We start from the raw sequence: 26,917 nt of genomic DNA on the forward strand, positions 1-26,917 counted from the left end.
TTCCTGAGACTACATAACAACAAAAGCTGAAGCATCTCCCTTTGAAACCAATTGATGTATTTTTAAGGAGATACATGGAAGAGATTGTGCCATTAAAAGGTGACATCATGGTCAACGTAGAGTTGAGTGGAAAAACATCAGAGTTGCCTCTCCATATTGTCCATGGTAATTTTCCTGCTCTGTTTGGGAGATTGTGGTTGGAAAAGATAAAGCTTAGCTGGAGTGCTGTCAACAGATTGGTCGATGTTAAAACAAACCTACAGCACCTTCTGGATAAATACAAGAGTGTATTCGAAGAGACAGTGGGCTCAATGAAGGGAGTTCAAGTGAAACTCGCCTCAGAGTTATTCAAAGGTCTCAAAGCAAGAGCAGTACCAAATGCAATTCATCCCAAGGTCGAAGAAGAATGAGTACGATTTATTAACACTGGTGTGTTTCAGCCAGTTACAATGAGTGACATCGCACCTATTATGAAACCAGATGGTTCAGTTCGTACTTGTGGTGATTTTAAGACAACCATCAATCCAGTGTTGTGTGCTGGTCAATATCCACTTCCTTTAATTGAAGATTTGCTTGCTGGGTTATCAGGTGGGCAGAAATTCAGCAAGATTGATCTTTCACAAGCACATTTACAGATGTATATCAGAACCATTAATCACCATCTTTTTTTTTGTTATAAAAGATTGCCTTTTGGAATAACATTCGTACCAGCCAAATTCCAAAGGTCGATGGATTAGATTTGAAGTGGTCTCTCTGGTGTACAATGTTACTTGGGTGATTTTCTAATTACAGGGTCCAGTGAACAAGAGCACTTGAATAATTTAGAAGCAACAGCGGAACATCTTCAAGCACATGGTCTGCATATCGAGGAAGTGTGACTTTTTCCAGATGCCAGTCGAGTATTTGGGTCATGTTATTGATAGTGAAGATCTACATAAAGCACCTAAAAAGATGGACACTATTTTAGAAGCACCACATCTGATGAATGTGATGCAATGGAGATCTTTCTAGGATTAATAAATTATTGTGGCAATATTGTTCATAACTATTGAAGCCATTGCATAATTTTCTATGTAGGAAACACTCATGGGACTGGACAATAGAATGAGAGAAAGCATATAATGATGCCAAAGATGCTTTTTAAAAGTCTCAGGTATTCGTTCATTCTAATCTGAAGATTTCTTCACTGCTTGCTTACGATGCTTCACCTTATGGAGTAGGGGCAATAGTTTGATAGATTATGCCTTTGGGAGATGAATGACCAAGAGCTTTTGTTTCATGTACTCTGACTACTGCTGAATCTAACTATGCTCAGCTAGAAAAATAAGCATTGAGTTTTATTTTTGGCGTACAAAGGTTTAATCGTTATTTACATTATTGACTGATCATCAACCCTTAACTAGTATTTTTGGGCCATATAAAGGTATACCGATGTTAGATGCTAGCTGATTGCAAAGGTGGTCACTGATCTTGTCTGCACACTCCTACGACAAAGTGTCATCAATCAGAGTGCCATGCTAATGCTGATGCTCATCACGCTGACCTTTATCCATTGAGCAGATGCCACCGACTAGTTTTGTTAATATTCTTTACTTTTTGCTGGTTGAACGTTTGTTTGTGACAGCTTCTCAAGTTCAGAGCCACACCAGAAATGATCTTGTGATGGGGAAGGTGATGGATTTGGTATTGAAAGGAATGATTGCTGGAACGCATCGTCCACATCCTGATTTGAAACCATGGATGGAATTTTATGGCCTCGCTCGAGTGAGGCCAGAAATTCCTGCCCGAGATCAACGGACATTTCCATTGTTTGCCTCTCACCCGTTCCGATTCCGTGGCAGGCAAGGCGGTAGAATTCCGGTGCATATGGGTCAAGTAAACTAGAGTTGACCATCCAATTGTGGAGAATCTGAGATCATTCTTCTTAGTCTGCATGGAAGAGTTCTCAAACACCTGCATAATCCAGTAAGTATAGTCCGGATGAAGGAATTAGCAAATAGTTATTCTTGGTGGCTGGGTCTGGATGCTCAAATTGAAGAAAAGGCAGTGTTAATCCTGTACACGAGTAACAAATACACCACCGTTGTCTCCTGTACACCCTTGGCAGTGGCCTTGACTTGTTATTACCTCCAGAGATAGGAGGGCATCCACAACAATCTCAAGTTGCTGGACGAGAAGTGAGGGCAAAACAATGCTCAAGGAGACTAAAGGAGGAGATTAACAACAAGGAGATCAAGCGTTAGTGTGTAAATATGCCACGTGTGACAAATGGGCACCAGCCATAGTTTTAGCAAAAAAACAGTTCCAATTTCTTATACAGTTCAACTGAAGATGAACTAGTTTGGCGACGCCATGCTGACCATTTGTTGCCATCGTGAAATCATTTCTTAGAATCATCTCCAGAAGTACCACTGTCTTTAATCCCTAGTGTTATGAATAATATTATGGAAGTCTTAGTTGACTCTGACTTGCCTGATGACTGTGTCTTAGCTACCATATGATGTGAGAATGATGTGGAACTAGTTCCAAGAGAGGAAGTGTCTACTGAAGTTCCAAATCACGCATCTAGGGTCAAGGACAGTCAAGTTCCAGAATGTCATATACAACCAAAGAGGCCTAGATGTCCTCCTGGTTGACTTTCTTATTGACTGTGTATAATGATCAATGGTGTGTAGTACTGTGTCTCGCGTATTATTGATCCTATGTGTAACATCGTAGTAATTTGTTGTCATTACCACAGAAGTAAAGCAGGAGTGATGTTATATATTTAAAAGGGTTGCAGGTTGCTTTAAGAACTGATCACATGATTTGATAGTGATGTCTTTTGGGTGTTGCCACAGGCTGCTGTTTTAGTTTCAGTTTGTACTCTGTGGAGTGCAGAGAACACCTCTTTCAATAAAATCTGTTGTGTGTTACATTGAATCTAGATGTGCAAACTATTTTCTTTTTGTTTAAAACCCACAACTCCTAACATAGTTAGGACATTACATACTTTGAATTCATTACCACTTTAAGACTGTCACCTTGGTTTCACACAACTGTTGGCAGCTTTTGACTTTCTCGCTCTCGCATATTTGAAGTTTTGGCATGATCTTGGCTGCCCCCTTTTTGAACTTTTCAAACATCTTTTTCTAAAGGAAGATCATTTCAGTGATTTCTGGAGTATTTTTTTCTTCTTCTTGTTATTTGGAGAGTCGGCTTTTTCTTTTGTTGACTTCACTGGGAGTCCAGCGTGGTCCATTCAGGGCCATTGTTTTAAAAACTTTTTTAAATTAAAAAACCGGTTGAGGATTTTTCCCCAAAACTTTAAAGCTTCTCTGCCGAAGTCCTTCAGTGCAGCGACTGCTGCCATGGAACCCCCACAGGCTCTGCTCTGACATCGGGACCAGTCAGTCTTAGCCCCCTCAGTTTCCCTCACTGCAGCTCCTTAGGGTATTTGTTCTTCTTCACTTAAAAACACTGCTCTCTGTGTTCTCTTTTCTTTAAAAAAAATCTTTGCAGCAACTCTTTGTTTTTCATTAACCTGAGTACTGTTTCCTTAAACTTTAAGCTTTCTTACTTGTTGTTCTACACATTTCTACACTTTTGACTGTACTTGTTAATCCAGGTCTGCTCTCAGTCTGTCCCTCCAGGACTGGTAATATCTCAACATTTCAAATTGGTCCATTCATCCAAGGCCAGGCATTCAGGTGAGTATTATTCTTTGGACTTTGATTAAAACAGGATACTTGCAGGTGTCTGGCCAGAGGTAATGATGCACTTGCACAGACTTCATTAGAAACACATAAAGTATTTATTACTAAGAAGAGTTGTGCAGAGGCCAGCTGCCCCAATTCCCTACATGACTTTTGCCCCAGAGAGGACTCCACACCCAGAGCTGATTACCCACTCCCAATTAGTCCCCCAAGCCCCCAAGCCAAGTGATTCTCTTCTGGTGTGTTGTCCTTAAAGGGACAATGATCACAGGGGGTCAAATGAGGAGTGGGGAGCAGGGGGGAACAAGTGTAGAACAGGGGGCAGGTAGGAAGCAGAGCCCGGGAGGAGGTGGGGTATGGGGGAAGCAGGGGGCAGGTGCAGAGTGGGGACAGCAAGAGTGGAAATTGGAGGGGGTGGGTGCAGAGCAGGAAGGGTGCAGATCAAGGGAGGTCAGTGGGAGGTGGGGACCAGGTGCAGATCGAAGGGGGTGGTGGTGCAAATACAGATTGCGTGGGTGCGGGGGCAGAGTGGAGGGGGGAGAACATGGGGGTGCTGGGTTCAGAGCGGAGCGGGGGGGGGGGGGGGGCGGGGGAGATCATGTGCAGAGCAGGGCTAGATTCAGGTAGCATTTTCCGAGAGGGGGCGGGTTCTGAGAGGGAGGGGGGCAGATGCAGATGCAGAGCCGGGACGAGTGCAGATGCAGAGCGGGGACAGGTGTAGAGATGTAGGAGGGCCCAGGTGCAGGAGGGGAAGAGGCAGGTGTGGACTTGGGGAGGGAGCAGCAAGTAGGGAGGTCTATGGAAAATGGCGAGTGGGAGGGTGTGGAGCAGGCAAAAAAATGTTGGGGGGCACAGAGTATTGGTTGGCAGTGAAGGGAAGGCAGGGAGAGTGGACGAAACAAGATGTGGAGAAAGTACAAAGGGTAAAAAAAAAACCTGTAGAGAGAGGGTGTAATAAAAACTTTTCACAGAATCATTACAGTGCAGGAGAAGACCATTTGGTCCATCACGTCTGCACTGGCTCTCTGAATGCAGAAATTCATTTTGTGCCATTCTCTCATTCTTCCTTTTCAGATAACTGTCTCATTCCCTGTTGAATGTCTCTATTGAACCTACCTCCTGCACACACTGAGGAAGTGCATTCGAGACATTTATCACTTGCTGCGTAAAATAGTTTTTCTATCTCACTTTTCCTTTTTTTTTGCCACGTACATTAAACCTGTACCTTTTTGTACTCAATCCTTTCACAAATGGGTATAGTTTCTCCCATCTACCCTGTCCAAATGCCTCCTGATTTTCAAGTCCTCAACCAAATCTGCCCTCAGCCCTCTCTTCTCCAATCTATCTTCATAAGTAAAAAATACCTCATCCCTGAAACCTACTCTTGTTAATCTTTTCTGCACTCTTTTCAATGTCTTTGCGTCTTTCTTAAACTGCAGTGCTTAGAACTGGATGCAATACTGGACTCCAGTCGAATGTTTCACAAGATCAATGTAACCTCCTTGTTCTTGTATTCTATACTACTATTAATAAAGCCCAGGGTACTGTATGCTTTATTAACTGCTCTTTCAACTTGTCCTGCCACTTTCAATGACTTATGCACATAGACACCCAAATTCCTCTGTTCCTACCCATTTCAGAGTTGTACCCTTTATCTGATATTGTCTCCCCATGTTCTTCCTACCAACATTAATTGCTTTACAATTCTCCGCAATGAACTCATCTACCACTTCTCTGTCTATTTCACCAACTTGTCTATGCTCATTTTATACTGTCCTTCTCATAGTTCACAAGTTTGGTATCATCTGCAAATTTTGAATTGGTACCCTGTACACCAAGGTCAAGATCATTAACTGCAGCGGTTCAAGAAGGCAACTCACCACCACCTTTTCAAGGGTAACTGGGGATGGGCAATGAATGCTGGTCTGGCCAGCGATGCCCATATCCCAGAAATGAATTTTTAAAAATTAACGTACATCAAGAGCTATGGTCTTGATGTACATTCATATCTCCCATAGCTATGGGAGCTATGGTTCCAACACTGACTTCTGGGAAATTCCACTACCAACCTTCCTCCAGCCCAAAATAATCCAATAACCACTACTCTATTTCCCATCATTCAACCAATTTGGTATCCATGTTGCTACTTTCTCTTTTTTTCCATGAACTATAAGTTTGCTCACACCTCTGTTGCGCGGTTCTATCTTAAATACCTTTTGGAAGTCCATGTACACCACATCAGCAGCACTGCCCTTATCAACCCTCTCTACTAAATCTTTAAAAACTCCAACGAGATAATTAAACTTTCCTTAATGAACCCACATTTGTGACTATTAATTTAGTCCTGAGTTGTTGCTTCCGAAAGTTAAAATGACTGGCCTGTAGTTGCTGGACTTACCTTCATCCTTTTAGATATGTAGTGACAGCTTAATGCACAAAAACAGTCGAGGAGAGGACATTGAAGAGTTAACTTGTTCCAAATACATGTCCCTCATGTCCATGTTAGGACCACTATTAATTAAGAGTCTATATATACACCACTCAATTTCCATCCAATCAGGCTTAAAATCTGATTGTTCTTTTACTTCAGAGGTTAACACTGCTTTCCTGATCATTTGTATTCGTGGCTTATTTTAAGTTGTTGACTGGAATCTACATTTGTGGGACTTTCCATTCAGAACTACCCTCCCTCTTTCGGCAATACGTTTACATCCTACGACAGCTATCATGCACATTCGTAACTTTGCTTAATTAAGTTTGGATGGCAGCTGACTGCCCTGTAATAAAATGTCAGGTTGCTATCCATCAAAGTGCAATGTGATGTGCTGATTTCTAACAAGGCATCTGCCCACGTATCATTGATCGGTAACATTTGACGTGGATACCCAGACGTCCAATAAGGCTTTGCATTGTTTGAAGCAATCAAGAGTGTCGAACCCCAGGTCGTTTTTTGTGATCCCTTAGCATTTACTGAGTTTCCAAAGTACAGCGTAAGGAGCTTGATGAGCATTCATAGGCCTGCGAGTTTCAAGTGGAGAGATAGAGAGAAACTATTTCTATTTCAGGAGGTTCTGAAGCTTTGGCACAATTGCAATTCGAGGGCACGGGAGCATTAGACATGTCAGAGATGGCCAGCGTCTGATGAGCAGAACAAAACGAATCCCAAATGCAGAGAGAATGAGACACGATGAAAGATTAGAGAAGCTCAGGCTGTACAGATTGTAAAGAAGGTCAGTTAAATTGGGACCTCACTGAGGTGCATGAAATATTAATTGGCAGTGCTAAAGTAAACCCAGAATATTATTTCCAATTAATTCAAGGAAGAATAATAGGGATAAGAGCACAGAGACGAAGAATTACTCAATGAAAAGCTGGAGGAATTTTCTATGCTTTAAGAATGAAAAGAATTTGCGAGGCAAGACAGTTAAGGGCAAGTATTTAAAATAGATTTGGTGCTTTTTTGAGACTTGGGGGAGGAATTTTCCCGTCCCGCCCTCCACGGAATCGTAGCAGGTGGCCGGGGGGGGGGGCACCATGCAAAATTCCATTGACCTCGGTTTTGGGGCGAGTGCAGCCGGAAAATCCCACCCATAGTGAGGTAACTATAGCAACAGAATCCAATGGGATAGTCTGGGTGCTAGAATAATGGGTTCAGTTGGAGACTTGGGATATAGGAGGGATAAGTATTGATTGAATGAATATCTTTTCCTCATGCTCCTGTGTTCCAATTTTGTTTAGATTCTACCTGCATATCGAGTATGCGTTTCATGTTTTTTTTAAGAAGTGATTTATTTCTCCAGACTGAGAAGCATTGCAGGGATCACAAAGCTCAGATATAAAAACCCACTGCTTCCTGAGCATGATTATTTGGCATTGATGATCAATGTCCAGGATTTGAGACCATATCAAAAGTGAAACTCCAGTGCAGAATCTAGAAGTGTTGAATTGCTGGAGATACTTGCCGACATTTTCCAGCCCTTACAGCCGGTGGGATCTTCTGGTCCCACCGATGGCGAACTCCCATTGCGGTGCGAACAACGGAAAAACCCATTGACAGTGGTCATTGATGGGCTATCCCCACAAAACACTCCATGCACATCCAGAAAGTGCTACCCACTGTCTATCAGCTGGCACTAAACCAAGGGCATGGGGGGGGTGGCAGTGGGGCAGCACGGTGGCAAGCACTGCTGCCTCACAGCGTCAGGGACCCCGGTTCAATTCCGGCCTTGGGTGACCGTCTGTGTGGAGTTTGCACATTCTCCCCGTGTCTGTACGGTTTCCTCCGGGTGCTCCGGTTTCCTTCCTCAGTCCAAAGACGTGCGGGTTAGGTGAATTGGCTATGCTAAATTGTCCCTTAGTGTCAAGGGGACTAGTAGGGTTAATAGATGGAGTTATAGGGATAGGGCCTGGGTGGGATTGTTGTCGGTGCAGGCTCGATGGGCCGAATGGCCTCCTCCTGCACTGTAGGGATTTTATGACATGTTTGCTTATGAGGGTGGAACAAAATCTCGTGATACATTCACGGAAAAGCAGGGAAATGGTGTCTTGGCCAACATAACCTCCTCAGCTAATACCCGCAGAGAAAAAAAGGACATTATCTGCTTTGCTGGTTGTGGGGCCATGTGTGCAAATTGGCTGCTGCATTTGCAACGACGCTAGTGATTGCATCTCAGAAGTAATTACTTACGATGTTCCTTGAGACATCCCGAGGACATGAAAATGTGAATAAAAGCAAACTTGTTCTTCCTTTCTATGTAGACTGATTTAATGAGGAACACCCAATGACACCAAATGATATTCCATTTTGTGAAGTTATGTCTATGAAGATTAAAGCTGATTATCTGCACATATTAATCACTGGCAGCTCTGCATGACGCTGTAGAAATGGGTCAATATCCTTGTGCTTACACCCTGCTTTTACACTGCCAAAACCATGATGCCGACATCCCCGGGGGGCAGAATCACAAACCAACTGATTTTGAATGCATGATGAAGCATTGATATGTGTGCTGTCACAAACACACCACTTATAGCATATATCACATATATATCCTCACTGTTTATACCCCAGCCGCATTCCCACACTATATGACCAGTCAGTTACACTCCCGTATATATCTCATGTCAGGTCTTCGCTGCATTTCTCCTTTTGCTTCCTTCTTTCCTGTATGTAGTTAATCAGTATATTTCCACAGCCCCTGGTCTATCTTGTAAGTCACGAGTGCTGCAATTCTTACTCCCTGGAACTGATGAGGTAGATGGTCAACAAGACTTGTGCTAATTTAAGTGGGAATTGAGCTGTGTGCTCCTGATAATGATTAGATTTTGCAGTGGACATTTCTTTGGCTTCATGACCATGCCTGCAGGCATGACCTCATATTCCTGATGAACAAATCATCTTTACTTGTCCAATATTTACAGACATGCAATGGGGAACCTTGGGCCAGACAGAGCGTACCATACAGGCTCCAGTTTCTTCACTGCCATGGGTTAATTCCAAATCTCTGCTCATTTTAGACTCACACCAGCAGCAAGCCTGGGGTTGTCAGCAGCTGCACATTGAGCGCCACTATCTATCCTTCTCTAACTTACAGCCTTCATTCCAAGAACAGTTCCGGGCACTTACTAATTTCGAGTTGCCGCTGAATTCGTCCTTTGCAACGCTCCCTGTAATCAGTCTGCGTGCCGTTGTATTCCGACATCACTTCTACAAATTTACGGGACAGTGTGGAATGCTGCAAGCAAAAAGAAAGAAGATTTGAATTGGGAGTTGTGCAATAAAAATACAATCGAGGCAGTGAGCGAGTGACCTGTTATCCATACCTTGTTCTATATCCTACTCCCATCTGAGGAGGAGACCTGTACCCTGATTCTGTCATTGAAAATACTGCCCCAGAAAACTGATTGTTTTCCACTTTTATTTGTACAATTTCCAGTTTTAGAACATGCGGTTAACATGGACATTGGATTTTTCATCTAATAAGTGAGCTAAAAATACATTATTTATCCTTATACTCAATTTTTTCTCTCACTAGTGGCAGGCATTTTGATGCTGGAAATAATTAATGTGTAACAGCAACCAAGTCCTTCTAATGTGGTTTCATTGGCATTAATCATTTCAGTCAGAACTGAGGGCAATCCCTACAGTGCAGGAGGCCATTTGGCCCATCGAGCCTGCACCGACATCTCTCCCACCCAGGCCCTATCCCTGTAACCTCACAGATATTTACCCTGCTAATCCCCCTGACACTAAGGGGCAATTTAGCATGGCCAATCAACCTAACCTGCATGTCTTTGGAGTGTGGGAGGAAACCGGAGCACCCGGAGGAAACCCATGCAGACACATGGGGAGAATGTGCAGACTCCGCACAGACAGTCACCTAAGGCCGGAATTGAACCCTGGTCCCTGGCGCTGACCACTGTCCTAACCCCCCATCCCCCTCTCCCCCAAACTGCTGCTGCCATGCTGCATATCCCCTCATATTCCTAGCCTGAGCAATGCAGGTACTGGAGAGACTTTGAGGGGATTATGTGATGAGCCACACAGTATACCCAAATTCCACCCTGTTGTTTTAGCTACAATGTTGATATGTCTGGTCTGTTTGAGCTAGTGGGTGAATGATGAACTGAAGATGTTGACCACATGTACGTGGCAACAGTTGTGTTGTTGAAATCCAGGGAGAGACAACTGGGTCACCACCAGACCCAAAATGATATCCATCACTTCTTAGCCCAAGCCTGGATGTTGCCCAAGCCTTTCTGTGAGCTGAGATCGCGCTTTCTTCATTATTGAAAGAGCTGTGAATGGAGTTGAACACAGGAATAGTCAGTGGACAGCTCCATTCATGACCTCATGATTGAGTGAAGGAGCAGAAAATGTTGGGGATGAAGACATGTTGGTACTGTTTATTCTATGAATATTGAGTATATTCATTATTTTATGCTTATCCTCAAGCTGGGACCTGTACACATCTGCTAACATTCCGACCTCTTCCCTTCTTACTGTTATGCGATGGTAGTATTCTTCCTCCTCCCCTCTTCTACCATGCTCTAAGACGGCATTAGCGATCATGGACTTCCATTGGATTGATCCGTGATTATGCTTAGCAAGGTAGTCCGTCATTGCTTCTGCAGTATGGCTGACCAGGAAACTCTCCTGATCTTACTGCCTACAATCAGGCATACTGGAAGGATTTACAGGCCAGTAATCGACCTGTTCAGCCACTTTATGAAGCAGTGGTAAGACTAATTATGGTAAATTCAAAAACTGTAACATATCATGGCATTGCTGACAGTTCAGGAGCATGGAGGACATTAACTCAGGAGGTACCCAGACTGTTTATTTACAAATGCTGAGAATGGTGAATAGTGTTTCCATGGTCCTGTGAAACCAAATATTCATCCAACATTTTTCCAAAAGCTTTTATATGTAAATCCCAGAATATAAACACTGAATGGAGAACAATTAAACCAGTGGGAGGGGACAACTGGTCAAAAACAAATAATAAAACAACAGGGAGGAATCCAAACCAGGCAGGTCCCTGAAAGAACAATGAAATGGTATGGTAGAATCAAAATACTGGGAGCTAAATGTTGATAAACCACCAATGTACACCGCAAGGTAACACAACATAGATTAAACATTCCACTGATCGGGCCCAAAAGGAGGGATCAGGAGGGAGTGCCCAAAGAAAACAGTAAGAGGCAGAATGATGCAAAGAGGAAGCAAAAGGTGACAGCAGAACAAGAATCAGATCTTGAAAAGGGAAATATAAGTTTGTCCCTCCCAAGGGAGGAAGATGTACCACAGGCATGAAGTCAAATGCTTGCTAAAGAACCCCACCAAAAGAATAGAACAGATGCCAAGAAAGAAACAAAGTGCCATCCAGATGGACACTGGACTCCCTTTTACATATTAACACTGATCAGTCTGATTAATGATCCTTCCCAAGTCTGTTTTATCATCAGCTGATCAAAAATAGGAAGCCTCAATTTCATTTAAGGGAAGACACTCATATGGACAACCTCAAAATTACCGGTGAGTCTATTTGCATTCTGGCCCATCCCACAGGTTATTCCTGATCCATCCACTTAACCTGTGGCTCACATTGGGTGCCAATGTTTTAGAATGGCACGGTGGTGAGCACTGCAGCCTCACAGCACCAGGGACCCGGGTTTGATTCCCAGCTTGGGTCACTCTCTGTGTGGAGTTTGCACGTTCTCCCCGTGTCTGCATGGGTTTCCTCTGGGTGCTCAGGCTTCCTCCCACAGTCCAAAAGACATGCTGGTTAGATGCATTGGCCATGCTGTGTACCTGAACAGGCATCAGAGTGTGGCGACTAGGGGATTTTCACAGTGCCTTCATTGCAGTGTTAATGTAAGCCGACTTGTGACACAAATAAATAAACTTGAAAACTTTAAGGATGCTCAAATTGCTCATTGGCATATTATAATTTTCTACAGCCCTCAAATGCTCCCCATCCACTTACTACTTTGTACTCCTGGCCTATAGCAGAAATTCATAATTTGGCTCCTTCTTGCTAGTTTTATTAATATTATTTCAGCCTTATCCCCTTCTGCTACTGTACCCATTCTTTCCATAACTAGCATATCATTCCTCATTATTAAAACACTATCCCATCTTATTCTGTAGCTCTTTCTCCACGAAATATTTCACATCCTCTGAGCCCCAAACCCCACTATCAGCTCTGTACCTGAGTGCCAACAAAATAACAGCCGGGATTCTCCCAAAACAATTCTCAGGGCCGAATTTGTGTAAAAATGGGAGAAACTCCTGCTGGTTTTTTTTAGCGGGATTTTGAAAATGCATCTCCCACACTCTGTGCATCACAGAGCAACTCAGAGACTCACGCTGATAATCAGGGGCAGGGCCCATACCCACTGGAGAGGCCGGCAGCATAGCGCTGAGTGGGCCACTGAGCGTGTGCCGACCTGTCAGCGCCGAGATTGGCGCATGCATAGTAACCCCGCACTGCCGGACTCCCAATTGCTGGCCAACCCCACGAACCCCCATCACTGGCTTACTGACCTCCCCACTCCCAATCGCTGGCCCCCAGATGTCTCTCCCCTTCCCACCCCACACCCTCCCCTCCCCCAAAAACCCAGATGGCCAGCCACCGACCACCAACTTCCCTCCCTCTGTCCGTGATCCATCGATCCCGCCTGCAGAATGGCAGCGGGACACCCACACCCCCACTGATCGCCCCCTATAGGCCCCACCCCCTCTGGCCCCATTGCCCAATGCCCAGTGGACAATGCCAAGGTACCCTTTGGGTATTGCCGGGGGGGGGGGGGGTCAGGTGGGCACGGCCAGGCTGGTAATGCCCAGGGGCACCCCCCCCCCCCTTACTCTCGACCTCCTGGGGGGGTTTACATGGCCTCCGTTCACTCCAGCAAGGCCAACCACCAGTTCCAGTAGGAAGCTGTTTTAAACCCCGCTGGAGTGAACCACTCCTGGTGGAGGGGCCGGGGTGGGGTGAGGCAGCGGGCGGGGGGGGGGAGGGCGGAGAGGTTAGTGAGCCCGGAGACTTCTGTCCCGGGCCCACTAACAATATTAAAATGTGGATTTTAAATCAGCTCCGCGCTGGACTCCAGAAATTGTGTCCCCGGAGTCTTGTGGAGGCCATGGTGCCCAGCGGGAAGCCCGCGAAACAGCCTCCGCTGAGGTCTCCCACCCCGTTGCACTGCGAGAGCTGCGCAATGGACAGGGAGAATTGTGACCAATCTTTCCACTAATTAACCATTTCCCTAATTTGTGGCGTGGCACGGTGGCACAATGGTTAGCACTGCTGCCTCACAGCGCCAGGGACCCGGGTTCAATTCCGGCCTTGGGTGACTGTGTGGAGTTTGTACGTTCTCCCCGTGTCTGCATGAATTTCCTCCCACAGATCAAAGATGTGCAGGTTAGGTGGATTGGCCATGCTAAATTGTAGATTTCTCTAATCAGGCTTTCTCTTCAAGTTTCTCTTTCTGCTACAATGGTCGCTTACTTTGTTTCTTTCTGGTATGTTTTGTTAATCCTCACGTACCTTACTGTTTAAAATTCTCTCCAATGTTCTATTTAATCTCTCTCTGCTGTGACATCTCAGTTGGGTATGACCAAACCATCTGAAGAACCTTGCCCCCCAAGGAAATTATACCTGTTTTTGGAAGTACAAATCTTCCCTTTCATCTTTCTAACCACAATCCCTCTCTAACTCCAGCACTTGGCACTTGAAGTAGTCTTTGCACTTTATTGAGAAAACCTCACTCCTCAGGTTCCCTGCGAAAGACCTCCGTCTAAATTCTCCTAGGTCACTGGTTTTCACACAACAAATACATGGGTGGGTTGGCCTCCAGCACTGGCTGACGTAGCTTTGATCTGGTGACACAGCTATCTTAGATCATTGTTTCTTTCACCACCACCCCCTCCCCTCCCCAAGCTTAACCCCCAACTAAACAATATGGAACTGAAAATAACTCAGTTGAGTTTTTCACACTCAATGTTTATTAACTGCACCCAAGTTCACACATCAGAGGTTTGAATTGCCCTAATTGTTCTCTAATGGACTCCTGGTTGAGGAGTTACAAGAGGCTCTCCCTTTGATAGTTCTCAGGGAAGAGACAGTGTAGCGTGGAATACATTATTATCATTAACAGCCATTACCTGTGCTTTCGGCTCACACCATCTATTGATGATTGAAGTGTGATGCGTGACTGTGCTTCAATGGAGTGTTCATTCCAATATCTCTGACAATTCAACCTAAAACTGATGAGAGTGACGTGCTTAACATGGAATCTCTTGGAGGGAATAAACCAGTGCTTCTGGCAAAGTGAATAGAAGTGGGCAGTGCCAACGATTGTCCCCACGTCCACAATGCAGACAGCTTTCTGAAGGAATCAAGATACCCCCATAAGGTGAGTTCAGGACTCGGTGAGATATGGTGCCCAGGGCCGCTGCGCTTTGAGGTGTAGCTGCAGCAGTGTTAGCCCAATGGGAGAGCACTCAGGAAACAGCTGGAATGGCGCAATCTAATGCAGCAGCTGGGTGAAGCAGCAGAGGGGGTTCTGAGAGTGTTCAGCTCCGTGTTTGACTGAAGGAGCCCTGCAAGGCTGATTGGCAGGAGGCTCGCGACAGTCCTGCAAAGTTAAGGGTGTCCAACAGGGGCGGCACGGTGGCACAGTGGTTAGCACTGCTGCTTCACAGCGCCAGGGACCTGGGTTCGACTCCCGGCTTGGGTCACTGTCTGTGTGGAGTTTGCACATTCTCCTCGTGTCCGTGTGGGTTTCCTCCGGGTGCTCCGGTTTCCTCCCACAGTCCAAAGATGTGCGGGTTAGGTTGATTGGCCATGCTAAAAATTGCCCCTTAGTGCCCTGAGATGCGTAGGTTAGAGGGATGAGTGGGTAAAATATGTAGGGATATGGGGGTAGGGCCTGGGTGGGATTGTGGTCGGTGCAGACTCGATGGGCCGAATGGCCTCTTTCTGTATTGTAGGGTTTCTATGATTTCTATGAACAGCAACTCAAAGCACTTGTGGTCCAGTGTCGGTGAATGGGGTATCGATCAGGAGGGCTGAGAAAATGGAGAGGAAAGCACCAGAGAGCCGGAAAGAATGATCTGAGCAAGGAGAACTCTTGACAATGGGGCTGAAGCCAAAAACAGAACTGCAGGAGGACAGCGTACACAGCTGGAGCAAGGGACGCTGTTCAAACTGAATTATGCTAAAGCTGTGCAAGAGATTCTCAAGCAGAAGCTTTCCTGTGCACAGGAATAAAACGGAGTAACAGAAAAGAGTTAGGGAGCCTCAGCAGATTCCTTTGGCAGCTGATTAATTAGTAAATGTGAGGCTCTCTCTCTCCAGCTATACAGATTTGCAGAAACACTATCAATGGCCTCAGTGAAATTAAAAATACAAGTCATCCAGTAAATCGCAGAGATGGCACACTGCATCATCCAGAACTTCACTGATATGTTTACACTAGAACGGTGAATGCATAAGCATGCCCTGCTATTGAGAAAGTCCAACTATTTGCTGAGAATTAATTTGGTTAGATATATTAGTACCATGGAGCAATTATCTTGTCAAACGTCATGCTGGCTCTTGGTGTGTGATGTGGAGATTCCTGTGGGAGTATGGAGAGCTTTATTCACCCTAACACAGTGAGCCGCTACGCCCTTTCAGTACTGCCAGTGAAGCAAACGATCTCCATGGCTTCAAAGTCCCACTCGGTGGATGTCCTCGGGTATTGCGCGGTGACCCTGGCTGTACGGGGCACAGTGTACAAAACCTTCAGGCTCCTCGTGCTGCCACAACTCTGCGCTGCTGTACTCCTGGGGCTAGATTTCCTGTGTCACCTTAAGAGCGTCACAATGGAGTAAAATGGGCCTTTTCCCCCGCTCTCTGTTTGCAATCACCAGTTCTTAGATCGCCCATCGCGCACCACCTGCAGCCTCTTGACCCTTAAAGTCACCCCTCCCTCACTGTTTGAAAATCTCACCCCCGACTACAAGCCCATCGCCACCAAGAGCAGACGGTACAGTGCTGGAGACAGGGCTCTTATCAGGTCCGAAGTACAACGGCTCCTAGGGGAGGGGATCATCGAGGCCAGTACCAGCCCCTGGAGAGCCCAAGTAGTAGTTGTTAAGACTGGGGAGAAACATCGCATGGTCATTGACTACAGACAGACCATTAACCGCTACACGCAGCTGGACGCGTACCCCCTTCCCCGCATATCTGACATGGTTAATCAGATTGCGCAATATCGGGTGTTCTCCACCATCGACTTTGAATCTGCATACCACCAGCTCCCTATCCGCCCGGAAGACCACCAATATACTGCCTTCGAGGCGGATGGCCGCCTCTATCACTCCCTTCGGGTCCCCTTCGGCGTCACCAACGGAGTCTCGGTTTTCCAGCGTGAGATGGACCGAATGGTAGACCAGAACAGGCTGCGGGCCACCTTCCCGTACCTGGATAACGTCACCATCTGCGGCCATGATCAGCAAGACCACGACGCCAACCTCCACAAATTCCTCCACACCGCCACACTCCTAAATCTGACCTATAATAAGGAGAAGTGTGTATTCCGCACACACCGCCTCGCCATCCTTGGTTGTGTTGTGGAAAACGGGGTCATCGGTCCCGATCCCGACCGCATGCGTCCCCTCCTGGAACTTCCCCTCCCCACCAGCCTCAAAGCACTGAGGAGATGCCTGAGCTTCTTCTCGTATTACGCCCAGTGGGTCCCCAATTATGCGGATAAAGCCCATCCGCTCATCAAATCCACCTCTTTTCCCCTGACGGCAGAGGCCCGCCCGGCCTTCGACCGCATCAAAGCTGACATTGCGAAGGCCACGATGCACGCTGTAGATGAATCCATCCCGTTCCAGGTAGAGAGCGATACGTCTGACTTCGCCCGAGCCGCCACCCTTAACCAGGCGGGCAGACCCGTGGCCTTCTTCTCACGAACCCTCCAAGGCCCTGAAATTCGACACTCCTCTGTCGAAAAGGAGGCCCAAGCCATAGTGGAAGCTGTATGGCACTGGCGCCACTACTTAGCTGGTAAACGATTCACCCTACTCACGGACCAACGGTCAGTTGCATTCATGTTTAATAACACGCAGCGGGGCAAGATCAAAAATGATAAAATATTGAGGTGGAGAATCGAGCTTTCCACCTACAATTACGACATCTTATACCGACCCGGGAAGCTCAATGAGCCCCCAGACGCCCTGTCCCGGGGAATATGTGCCAGTGCACAAATGGACCAATTGCAGACTCTCCACAACGACCTCTGCCACCCGGGGGTCACCAGGTTTTTTCATTTCATTAAAGCCCGTAACCTGCCCTACTCCATTGAGGAAATCAGGTCTATAACCAGACACTGTTCGTCACACTCTTGGTGTGTGAACAGACAGGTCACAGGAGGCTGAAAACCTGCCCTAATTTTCAGAATACAACGTTAAGAACTTCAATGTTGCTGTCCCCAATCTTGAAGAGTGAAGAATAAAAGCAACAAACTCTGTGGCCAGAAGGGATGTCCACCTTTGGCCTCATACATGCGCGTTTGAGAACCTTTAATTCCCCAACCCGCAATACCTTGGTGTTAATGCACATTTGAACAATTAGCTGTCTCGCACTGTAACTCACGCAGGCGTGAAAATTTAAGGCGTACAAGTCACACAATGTTGCCCATAGAAGCTTGGTCTCCAGTGCTTTGACCAAGTTTACAATAAAAACCACTCGAGATCGTGTGGTTGGCTTTTAGCAGAATCGATAGTAGCAGTTTGGAACACTTAACAGTTTCTGTTAAATTGAACATTACTACTTGACATAGGACATTTCCATTCTGCTTCCTTCTTGATGATCGTATCACAGAGGGAATGGGAATGTCCCATTCCAATGGATTCCTCTGGAATGCAAAATTCCTGTAGTTTTATTCCAGCTCATTTATCAATGCTTTTTTTCTCCAATTAATTTACATAAGGTTAAAACGCATTCACCTCAATTCAATCAGTACAACTGGTATTTGCAGAGTAATCTCAGACAACGAACAATTCACCACATTAGTGGGTCCTCTTGCTGGATTTAAACAAAGTAAATTCCAACTACCCCCCCTGAGTTTTAGCCTTCTGAGTCTTGTGGAAAGCTTCGTCTTGCAGTGTTTTAAAAAACCTTTTTAAAACCAGGCTACTGCTATTTCTGATATTCGCTCCCTGGGCGGGATTCTCCTGCCACACTCACCCAAAGGCCAGAAAATCCCGCCCGAGGTCAACAGACCGTTGCATGATCCGTGTCCCAGCCACTACGATTCCCCTGGCGGGCGGGATGGGAAAATTCCACCCCCTGTGTTCATTGCCCTAGCACAGGGTCCAAGACCCAAGGCCACAGGAGCCTGAACCTCTCAACACAGTGAGAGATGTCCAACAGCAAGGACAAACTAACAATTGGCTTGTTATAACTTATTTCCAAATCTTCCCTATGGATAAGTGGCCAATGATCCCAAAACATGCGGTTTCTACTCTTTGTGATACAATCAAGCAGTTATTTTGTGAACCTTGATGATGTGATGCTCCACTGCTATTCTCCCTCCAATCAGGCAGGATGTGGAGATCATGGGGCAGTAAGGTTGCCGCTGATTCCCCCTCCTGACTTTGATTCCCCTCCCACCCTTCTGGGAATTTGGATGTGAAAAGGAAAACTCCGGAGCTGCATATCCATACAGCTCCAGCTGAGCCATGCTGAAATTATCATTCCATCCATTTCATTACTTCGAATCAGAATCTCTACAGTGCAGAAGGAAGCCATTCGGCCCATCGAGCCTACACTGACAACAATACCATCCAGGCCCTATCCCCATCTAAAATGTTTATCTCAGTTTTTGCAGCGACAGAGTGAGTATTCAAATGCTATTGCGGTATGGAGTCTCTCCACTCTTGTCAGCCAGTTCAGTTGCTGCATTATTACTCAGTCACTGCACTGATCAGCATTGTGTGTGTTGCAACCTGCAGCTTTGACGTCTGCTGTGACTGTGCACAGCACTGAGGACCCAATGCGCTGAAATAAGACCATCTGTCACTGAAGGACAGTGCAGCCATGAGAATGACAAAATAATTACCAGGAAAATACTGATTTATGTAGGACAACGGCACTGTGATTTTATCGCCAATCTTTGCAACATAATGGACAAATCTAGCAGCATAAATCTCTTACAACGGCCTCCAACCCAACACAAAATGTGCTAATGTGTTCTTGAATGTGATTGAGTTGCGATGGTTGCCAGAGAGTCAGGTATCGAGCTTTCGCTACCCAAGAGAGGGTTACACACACTAGCATTTCACCCTCCCGGTAAGGTCAGACACTGGCCGTTCACCTCTGGTATTGATTTGCAGTTGTAATGAAAAGGTTCTCCATTCTCTTGGTAAAGATGGGACAATTTAAACCAGTCGGTCAAAACGGGAAATACTGCCTGCTTAGAAATCAGAAATAAAAACAGTAACCGTTGGAAATTCTCAGCAGGTCAGGCAACAGCCGCCGAAAGCACAAGTCAATGCTTCGGGTGTGGGATCCTTCCTATGAACCGAGGGGGACGTATATAAAATGTTGACCTATATTCTCTGCAAATGCCGCCTGCCCACAAATCTTTCCAGAATATCTGTTAGGTTTTAAACTCAAATGGCTGTCAGATTGGCAGTCACACAAGAATAGCTGAGATGAATGAAAATGTCATACGGGTGCAGAACAAAATGCTTTCCAGCTGTTTAGAGACCTTTCTTCTTTATCTAATCTACACTGTATATGACCTGGGAGTATCTGATGGCTCAATGTAGACAAAGCTTTGCCTTGTATGTAATTTGTGCTGTCTCTGACCCAGAAGTGTTTGACATTTCTAATTCTACCTGTGCCGGGAACGTGTGTACAACCCTAATTGTGCTCAGACACAAATTTAAGCCTTTCGGTACCCCTTTCTAGTTATCTAAATTCTCCATTATTCAAAGAAGGGGCTGCAGCTTTGCAGTCATGGAGACATCACGCCTTATCCAAAATGGCACTAGGACCTCAGATCCAGAAGTCCCACCCCCATCTCCAACAGATCCTATTTTTGCAGGCGGTGGAAAAGGGGTGGTATGTGATTCTCACACTGGAAAATCTCAAACCCCGCAGGGCCGTGTGAACTCAATGCTGAGTTCAAACAGACACCATTTTTGCGAGCTTTATCACGCATTACGTGACGAACAATTTTTAAGAATAAACACAAATCCTTGTAAAATGCAGCTATGTTTTATGGGACTGTCCAGCTGTCAGATTATTTAAATAACCAGCCCTTTAAATTTTGGGAAAAAAATGCCTACCTGTGTCTAAACTTAAATGTGGAGATGCCGGCGTTGGACTGGGGTAAACACAGTAAGAAGTTTAACAACACCAGGTTAAAGTCCAACAGGTTTATTTGGTAGCAAAAGCCACACAAGCTTTCGGAGCTCTTAGCCCCTTCTTCAGGTGAGTGGGAATTCTGTTCACAAACAGAGCTTATAAAGACACAGACTCAATTTACATGAATAATGGTTGGAATGCGAATACTTACAACTAATCAAGTCTTTAAGAAACGAAACAATGTGAGTGGAGAGAGCATCAAGACAGGCTAAAAAGATGTGTATTGTCTCCAGACAAGACAGCCAGTGAAACTCTGCAGGTCCACGCAACTGTGGGAGTTACAAATAGTGTGACATGAACCCAATATCCCGGTTGAGGCCGTCCTCGTGTGTGCGGAACTTGCCGATCAGTTTCTGCTCAGCGACTCTGCGCTGTCGTGTGTCGCGAAGGCCGCCTTGGAGAACGCTTACCCGAATATCAGAGGCCGAATGCCCGTGACCGCTGAAGTGCTCCCCAACAGGAAGAGAACAGTCTTGCCTGGTGATTGTCGAGCGGTGTTCATTCATCCGTTGTCGCAGCGTCTGCATAGTTTCCCCAATGTACCATGCCTCGGGACATCCTTTCTTGCAGCGTATCAGGTAGACAACGTTGGCTGAATTGCAAGAGTATGTACCGTGTACCTGGTGGATGGTGTTCTCACGTGAGATGATGGCATCTGTGTCGATGATCCGGCACGTCTTGCAGAGGTTGCTGTGGCAGGGTTGTGTGGTGTCATGGTCACTGTTCTCCTGAAGGCTGGGTAGTTTGCTGCGGACAATGGTCTGTTTGAGGTTGTGCGGTTGTTTGAAGGCAAGAAGTGGGGGTGTGGGGATGGCCTTGGCGAGATGTTCGTCTTCATCAATGACATGTTGAAGGCTCCGGAGGAGATGCCGTAGCTTCTCCGCTCCGGGGAAGTACTGGACAACGAAGGGTACTCTGTCCACTGTGTCCCGTGTTTGTCTTCTGAGGAGGTCGGTGCGGTTTTTCGCTGTGGCGCGTTGGAACTGTTGATCAATAAGTCTAGCGCCATATCCTGTTCTTATGAGGGCATTTTTCAGCGTCTGGAGGTGTCTGTTGCGATCCTCCTCATCCGAGCAGATCCTGTGTATTCGGAGGGCTTGTCCGTAGCGGATGGCTTCTTTAACGTGTTTAGGGTGGAAGCTGGAGAAGTGGAGCATCGTGAGGTTATCCGTGGGCTTGCGGTACAGTGAGGTGTTGAGGTGACCGTCCTTAATGGAGATGCGTGTGTCCAAGAATGCAACCGATTCCGCCAGACAAGACAGCCAGTGAAACTCTGCAGGTCCACGCAACTGTGGGAGTTACAAATAGTGTGACAGGAACCCAATATCCCGGTTGAGGCCGTCCTCGTGTGAATGCAACGGAATCGGTTGCATTCTTGGACACACGCATCTCCATTAAGGACGGTCACCTCAACACCTCACTGTACCGCAAGCCCACGGATAACCTCACGATGCTCCACTTCTCCAGCTTCCACCCTAAACACGTTAAAGAAGCCATCCCCTACGGACAAGCCCTCCGTATACACAGGATCTGCTCGGATGAGGAGGATCGCAACAGACACCTCCAGACGCTGAAAAATGCCCTCATAAGAACAGGATATGGCGCTAGACTCATTGATCAACAGTTCCAACGCGCCACAGCGAAAAACCGCACCGACCTCCTCAGAAGACAAACACGGGACACAGTGGACAGAGTACCCTTCGTTGTCCAGTACTTCCCCGGAGCGGAGAAGCTACGGCATCTCCTCCGGAGCCTTCAACATGTCATTGATGAAGACGAACATCTCGCCAAGGCCATCCCCACACCCCCACTTCTTGCCTTCAAACAACCGCACAACCTCAAACAGACCATTGTCCGCAGCAAACTACCCAGCCTTCAGGAGAACAGTGACCATGACACCACACAACCCTGCCACAGCAACCTCTGCAAGACGTGCCGGATCATCGACACAGATGCCATCATCTCACGTGAGAACACCATCCACCAGGTACACGGTACATACTCTTGCAATTCAGCCAACGTTGTCTACCTGATACGCTGCAAGAAAGGATGTCCCGAGGCATGGTACATTGGGGAAACTATGCAGACGCTGCGACAACGGATGAATGAACACCGCTCGACAATCACCAGGCAAGACTGTTCTCTTCCTGTTGGGGAGCACTTCAGCGGTCACGGGCATTCGGCCTCTGATATTCGGGTAAGCGTTCTCCAAGGCGGCCTTCGCGACACACGACAGCGCAGAGTCGCTGAGCAGAAACTGATCGGCAAGTTCCGCACACACGAGGACGGCCTCAACCGGGATATTGGGTTCATGTCACACTATTTGTAACTCCCACAGTTGCGTGGACCTGCAGAGTTTCACTGGCTGTCTTGTCTGGAGACAATACACATCTTTTTAGCCTGTCTTGATGCTCTCTCCACTCACATTGTTTCGTTTCTTAAAGACTTGATTAGTTGTAAGTATTCGCATTCCAACCATTATTCATGTAAATTGAGTCTGTGTCTTTATAAGCTCTGTTTGTGAACAGAATTCCCACTCACCTGAAGAAGGGGCTAAGAGCTCCGAAAGCTTGTGTGGCTTTTGCTACCAAATAAACCTGTTGGACTTTAACCTGGTGTTGTTAAACTTCTTTCTAAATTTAAAGTCAACAGTACTCACAGTTTCAACAGCCATTTGTTCATTTAATTTTAGAGCCATCATTATAATATTTATAATACTTAACTGTTTTCACAACCTATCATTTTGGCAGTGGAAGCTGTAATTTGATGCACAGCTCTAAGAGTTTATTAAGGGATTAGCTGCCTTTGATGTGGGGCTAAGAATACAAATGTTTGTTTTGAAAAGGGATTGAGCATTTGAGGGGAATTAAATGTATTGAATGGGTTTTTATCAATTAGAGGTTTTTTTACACAGTGACATCTGTAAAAGATACACAAAACATTATTTTACTTCATCTCAACATGGCTACTGCGGTCTGTCAATGGTGGATGCTGGGCAAGTTGGTAAGGGGGATGTAAGTGAAGGGGGTGGTTGGAGCTATGTGTTGGCATGAGATGGCCATAAGGGGCTATGGGGGTGGGTTGGAGCATGGAGGGTATGAGGGGGCATGGGGTGGGGAAGAGGGGCATGGGTTGGCATTGAGGCATGAAGGACCATTGGGGGTGGGGCTTGGATTGGCTGAGGAGTGAGTCGGGTTGTAAGGGCTAGAGGGCCAAATATGTAGCTAGCAGACTGGGAGAAAGTCCCAAAGTGCCCCTCTTAACCAGGCCGTCTCGACACGTGGCAGCCCTGTGGCTGCCACCAATCTGTTTCCAGGGGCAGTGGGCTCCACTCCAACATGCTTCTGCCCTCTTCCCCCTACCCATCCTGAGTGAAAACCCCGATATTCAGGGCGCAGTTCCCAAGGGGGTGTGGCAAGCCCGGAAATTTTCCTGACTCCTCGCACCTGCTTCAGGAATGAAAATCCCAGCCTAGGTGTCTGAGAAAATTTAGAACATGCTTTCATATCACTTCCTCTTGACCAAGTACTGCGGGGTTTGTAACAACATTGGATTTTCTGTTCCAATTGTAGTTATTCAATCTTTCCAAGTATTAAACATTGTCATCACTTTATTTCTGTAACTGAATCTCACACATCTCCTCATTTTAATTCTTCCCAGCCTAGTGTTCTGAAATAGACAGATCTGTGACATGTCTGACAGTGATAGTACAGAATGCAATTTTTAAAGTCTGTTTTTAAAAGGCGCAAAGTTAAATTCAGTGGATGTCCAACAAGATTTGGGGGTTCAGGTGCATAGTCCTTAAAATGCCACGAGCAGGTGCAGACAATAGTCAAGGCGACCAACAGAATGCTGGTCTTCAGAACTAAAGGACTGGAGTATAGGGATGCAGATGTTATGCTGCAGTTGTACAAAACCCTAATTAGACCCCAGTTGGAGTACTGTGAGCAGGTTTGGGCACCACATGTTAGGAAGGATGCTTTGGCCCTGGAGGAAGTTCAATGCAGGTTTATAAGAATGATACCTGGACTTCAGGGGTTAAGTTACAAAGAGAAATTAGGCAAATTAGGCCTTTATTCTCTCGAATTCAGAAGGTGAAGGGTGATCTGATAGAGGTCTACAAAATATTTACAGGGAAGGACAAGGTGGATAAGGATAAAATGTTTCCAGTTGTTGAAGGCTCTAGAACCAGGGGACATAATCTAAAAATTAGGTCCAAGCCGTTCAGGAGAGATGTTAGAAAACACTTCTACACGCAGAGTGCTGGAGGGTTGAACCTCTCTTCCTCAAACAGCGGTGGATGTTGGTTCAATTGCTTGGTTTAAGTCTGAGATAGACAAATTTTTATTGAGCAGGAGTATAAAGGGAGTTAGGCCACAGATCAGCCATGATCTTATTGAATGGTGGAGCGGGCTCAAGGGACTGAATGGCCTACTCCTATTCCTATGTCCCTAGACATGTACCATTGGCTGATGGCGGGATCTTCTGGTACTGCCGATGTCTGCAGGGTTTTACATGCCCCGTACCCTCCACAGCTGGGAACATGCTGCAGGGGTCACCACTGGCAGGACTGTGAGATCCCACCAGCAGGAAGGACCATAAAAATTTGGTCAAAATGTCAGATATAAGAAGGGTGTGAGCTTTACGTATATGGATAGCAAGTGGTAATAAATTGTAATACTCGGAAAGACTGAAAATCTACAATGAGTGTTCTCTCACGACGCCACTACAGCCTCTGAGTAACAACAATAGCCGCCAATGTTGACCATTGCGGCAATCTTTCTTTCGGGTTCCCATTCTGCAAGTTCCATCCACTTTTCACCACTTCATCTGTTGGCAAACAGTTTGAGATTGTGACTGAAGAATGCAAGTGGGTTTGGAACATCACGACGAACCTTCCTGAGTGAAATGACTCAATATGGTCTTTCAACAATGAAGAAAGCATATCAATTCTGTTAAAATGGTACAAAAGAATTTCACACGTATGGGTTGACCAGTGCGCTACTAACAGATCTTAAATGCCTCAGTATCCATGCAGCGTTCAATTCTTCCTGTCAACCTCAGTGATTAATTCACTGTTTGCCTGCTCAATGATAAGTTAGTACCTCTTAGAGGTCATAATGACTATGCAAGAGTGTGAAATGGGCAATCAATCAGGATTACAGCATGTCGTCACTAAGGAGACAAAGGCTATTCACACAGAGATGAAGCCAAGATCAAGTGGAACCCAATTGTCTTCAAGATTTCCAGCACCAGAGGACGACTTTCCCCCAAATATCTTGGCCAAAGGGCAGATGCAATGGTACAATGTTAACAGGGGTGCAGAAACAGTGGGCAGAATTCGTCCATCTCACCCGTGGTGCGTTTGGTGGTGGACAGTGTGGAGAATTCAGTGGGAGTCAAAAAATTGGAAACCCATCAGCGTAAAATCACGTTGCAATTCTCCCGATGGTGGGTTAATGACAGGTCAATCTTCCCACTGGCTGGTGGCATTAACACATTTTACATTCATTTGTATCTCATGAATGTTCATTAAAACAGCTGGCATTCACCAATATGAAATATTTCGGTCTAAAACCCGATTGCTAAAGAGTGGCGTGCACAAGGCGGTCCTCAGTTCTCAAGAGACTTCAAAGTGAGTGCAACAACTTTCTGCCACAGTGCCACACTGCTCACAATGTGCTGTTCACCACTCTGCCAGGGAAGACCAGTTCCTGCCCTCCATCGCCAAGCCGGTTTTCATGGACAGCCATGGATACATGGACCCTCCTGTGTCACCGAGTCGGATCAGTATCGCACTTGGGGTTGGGGAGTACAGGGGTCTCTATTCCCGTGGTACCATACAACAGTGTCTATCTGGACAGCACTGTGCCAGGGAACTCTTGTAGCCGCCACAACAAAAATCTGAAGTTTGATTGGGTGTGGAGTGAGAGCTAGTGGGGGAAGGGGGGGGTGGGGGTGGTTGGCCTGATGAAGACAAGGTGGGGGAATTGAGAAAGGAGGGCTGTGCAAGGAGCAGGGAAAAGGCGAAGGCTCACAATGGCAGGCGACGGGATGAGGTGGTGGAAGCAGGAGACAAACAATGGAAGGCGGGGGAAGACAGAGGGGAGGGAAGCTGTATCCCAACAAGACATGGTGGTACAATGATTAACACTGCTGTCTCACACCACTAGAGACCCGGGTTCGATTCTGGCCTCGGGTCACTGTCTGTGTGGAGTTTGCACATTCTCCCTGTGTCTGCGTGGGTTTCCTCCGGGTGCTCCAGTTTCCTCCCACAGTCCAAAGATGTGC

The 26,917-nt window shown here is 46.2% G+C and overlaps 1 protein-coding gene across 1 annotated transcript in view; it reads right to left on the bottom strand.

Moving 5' to 3' along the window:
- LOC144501362 (syntaxin-1A-like) overlaps positions 1-26,917 on the bottom strand; it is a 275,696-nt gene that overhangs the window by 63,175 nt on the left and 185,604 nt on the right. Inside the window, exon 6 of the mRNA XM_078225015.1 lies at positions 9,322-9,430. Within this exon, the coding sequence (XP_078081141.1) occupies positions 9,322-9,430 (109 nt within the window). The remainder of the gene's footprint in view (positions 1-9,321; positions 9,431-26,917) is intronic.

This window comes from Mustelus asterias, chromosome 12 (genome assembly GCF_964213995.1).
Source record: "Mustelus asterias chromosome 12, sMusAst1.hap1.1, whole genome shotgun sequence".
Lineage (NCBI taxonomy): Eukaryota > Metazoa > Chordata > Chondrichthyes > Carcharhiniformes > Triakidae > Mustelus > Mustelus asterias.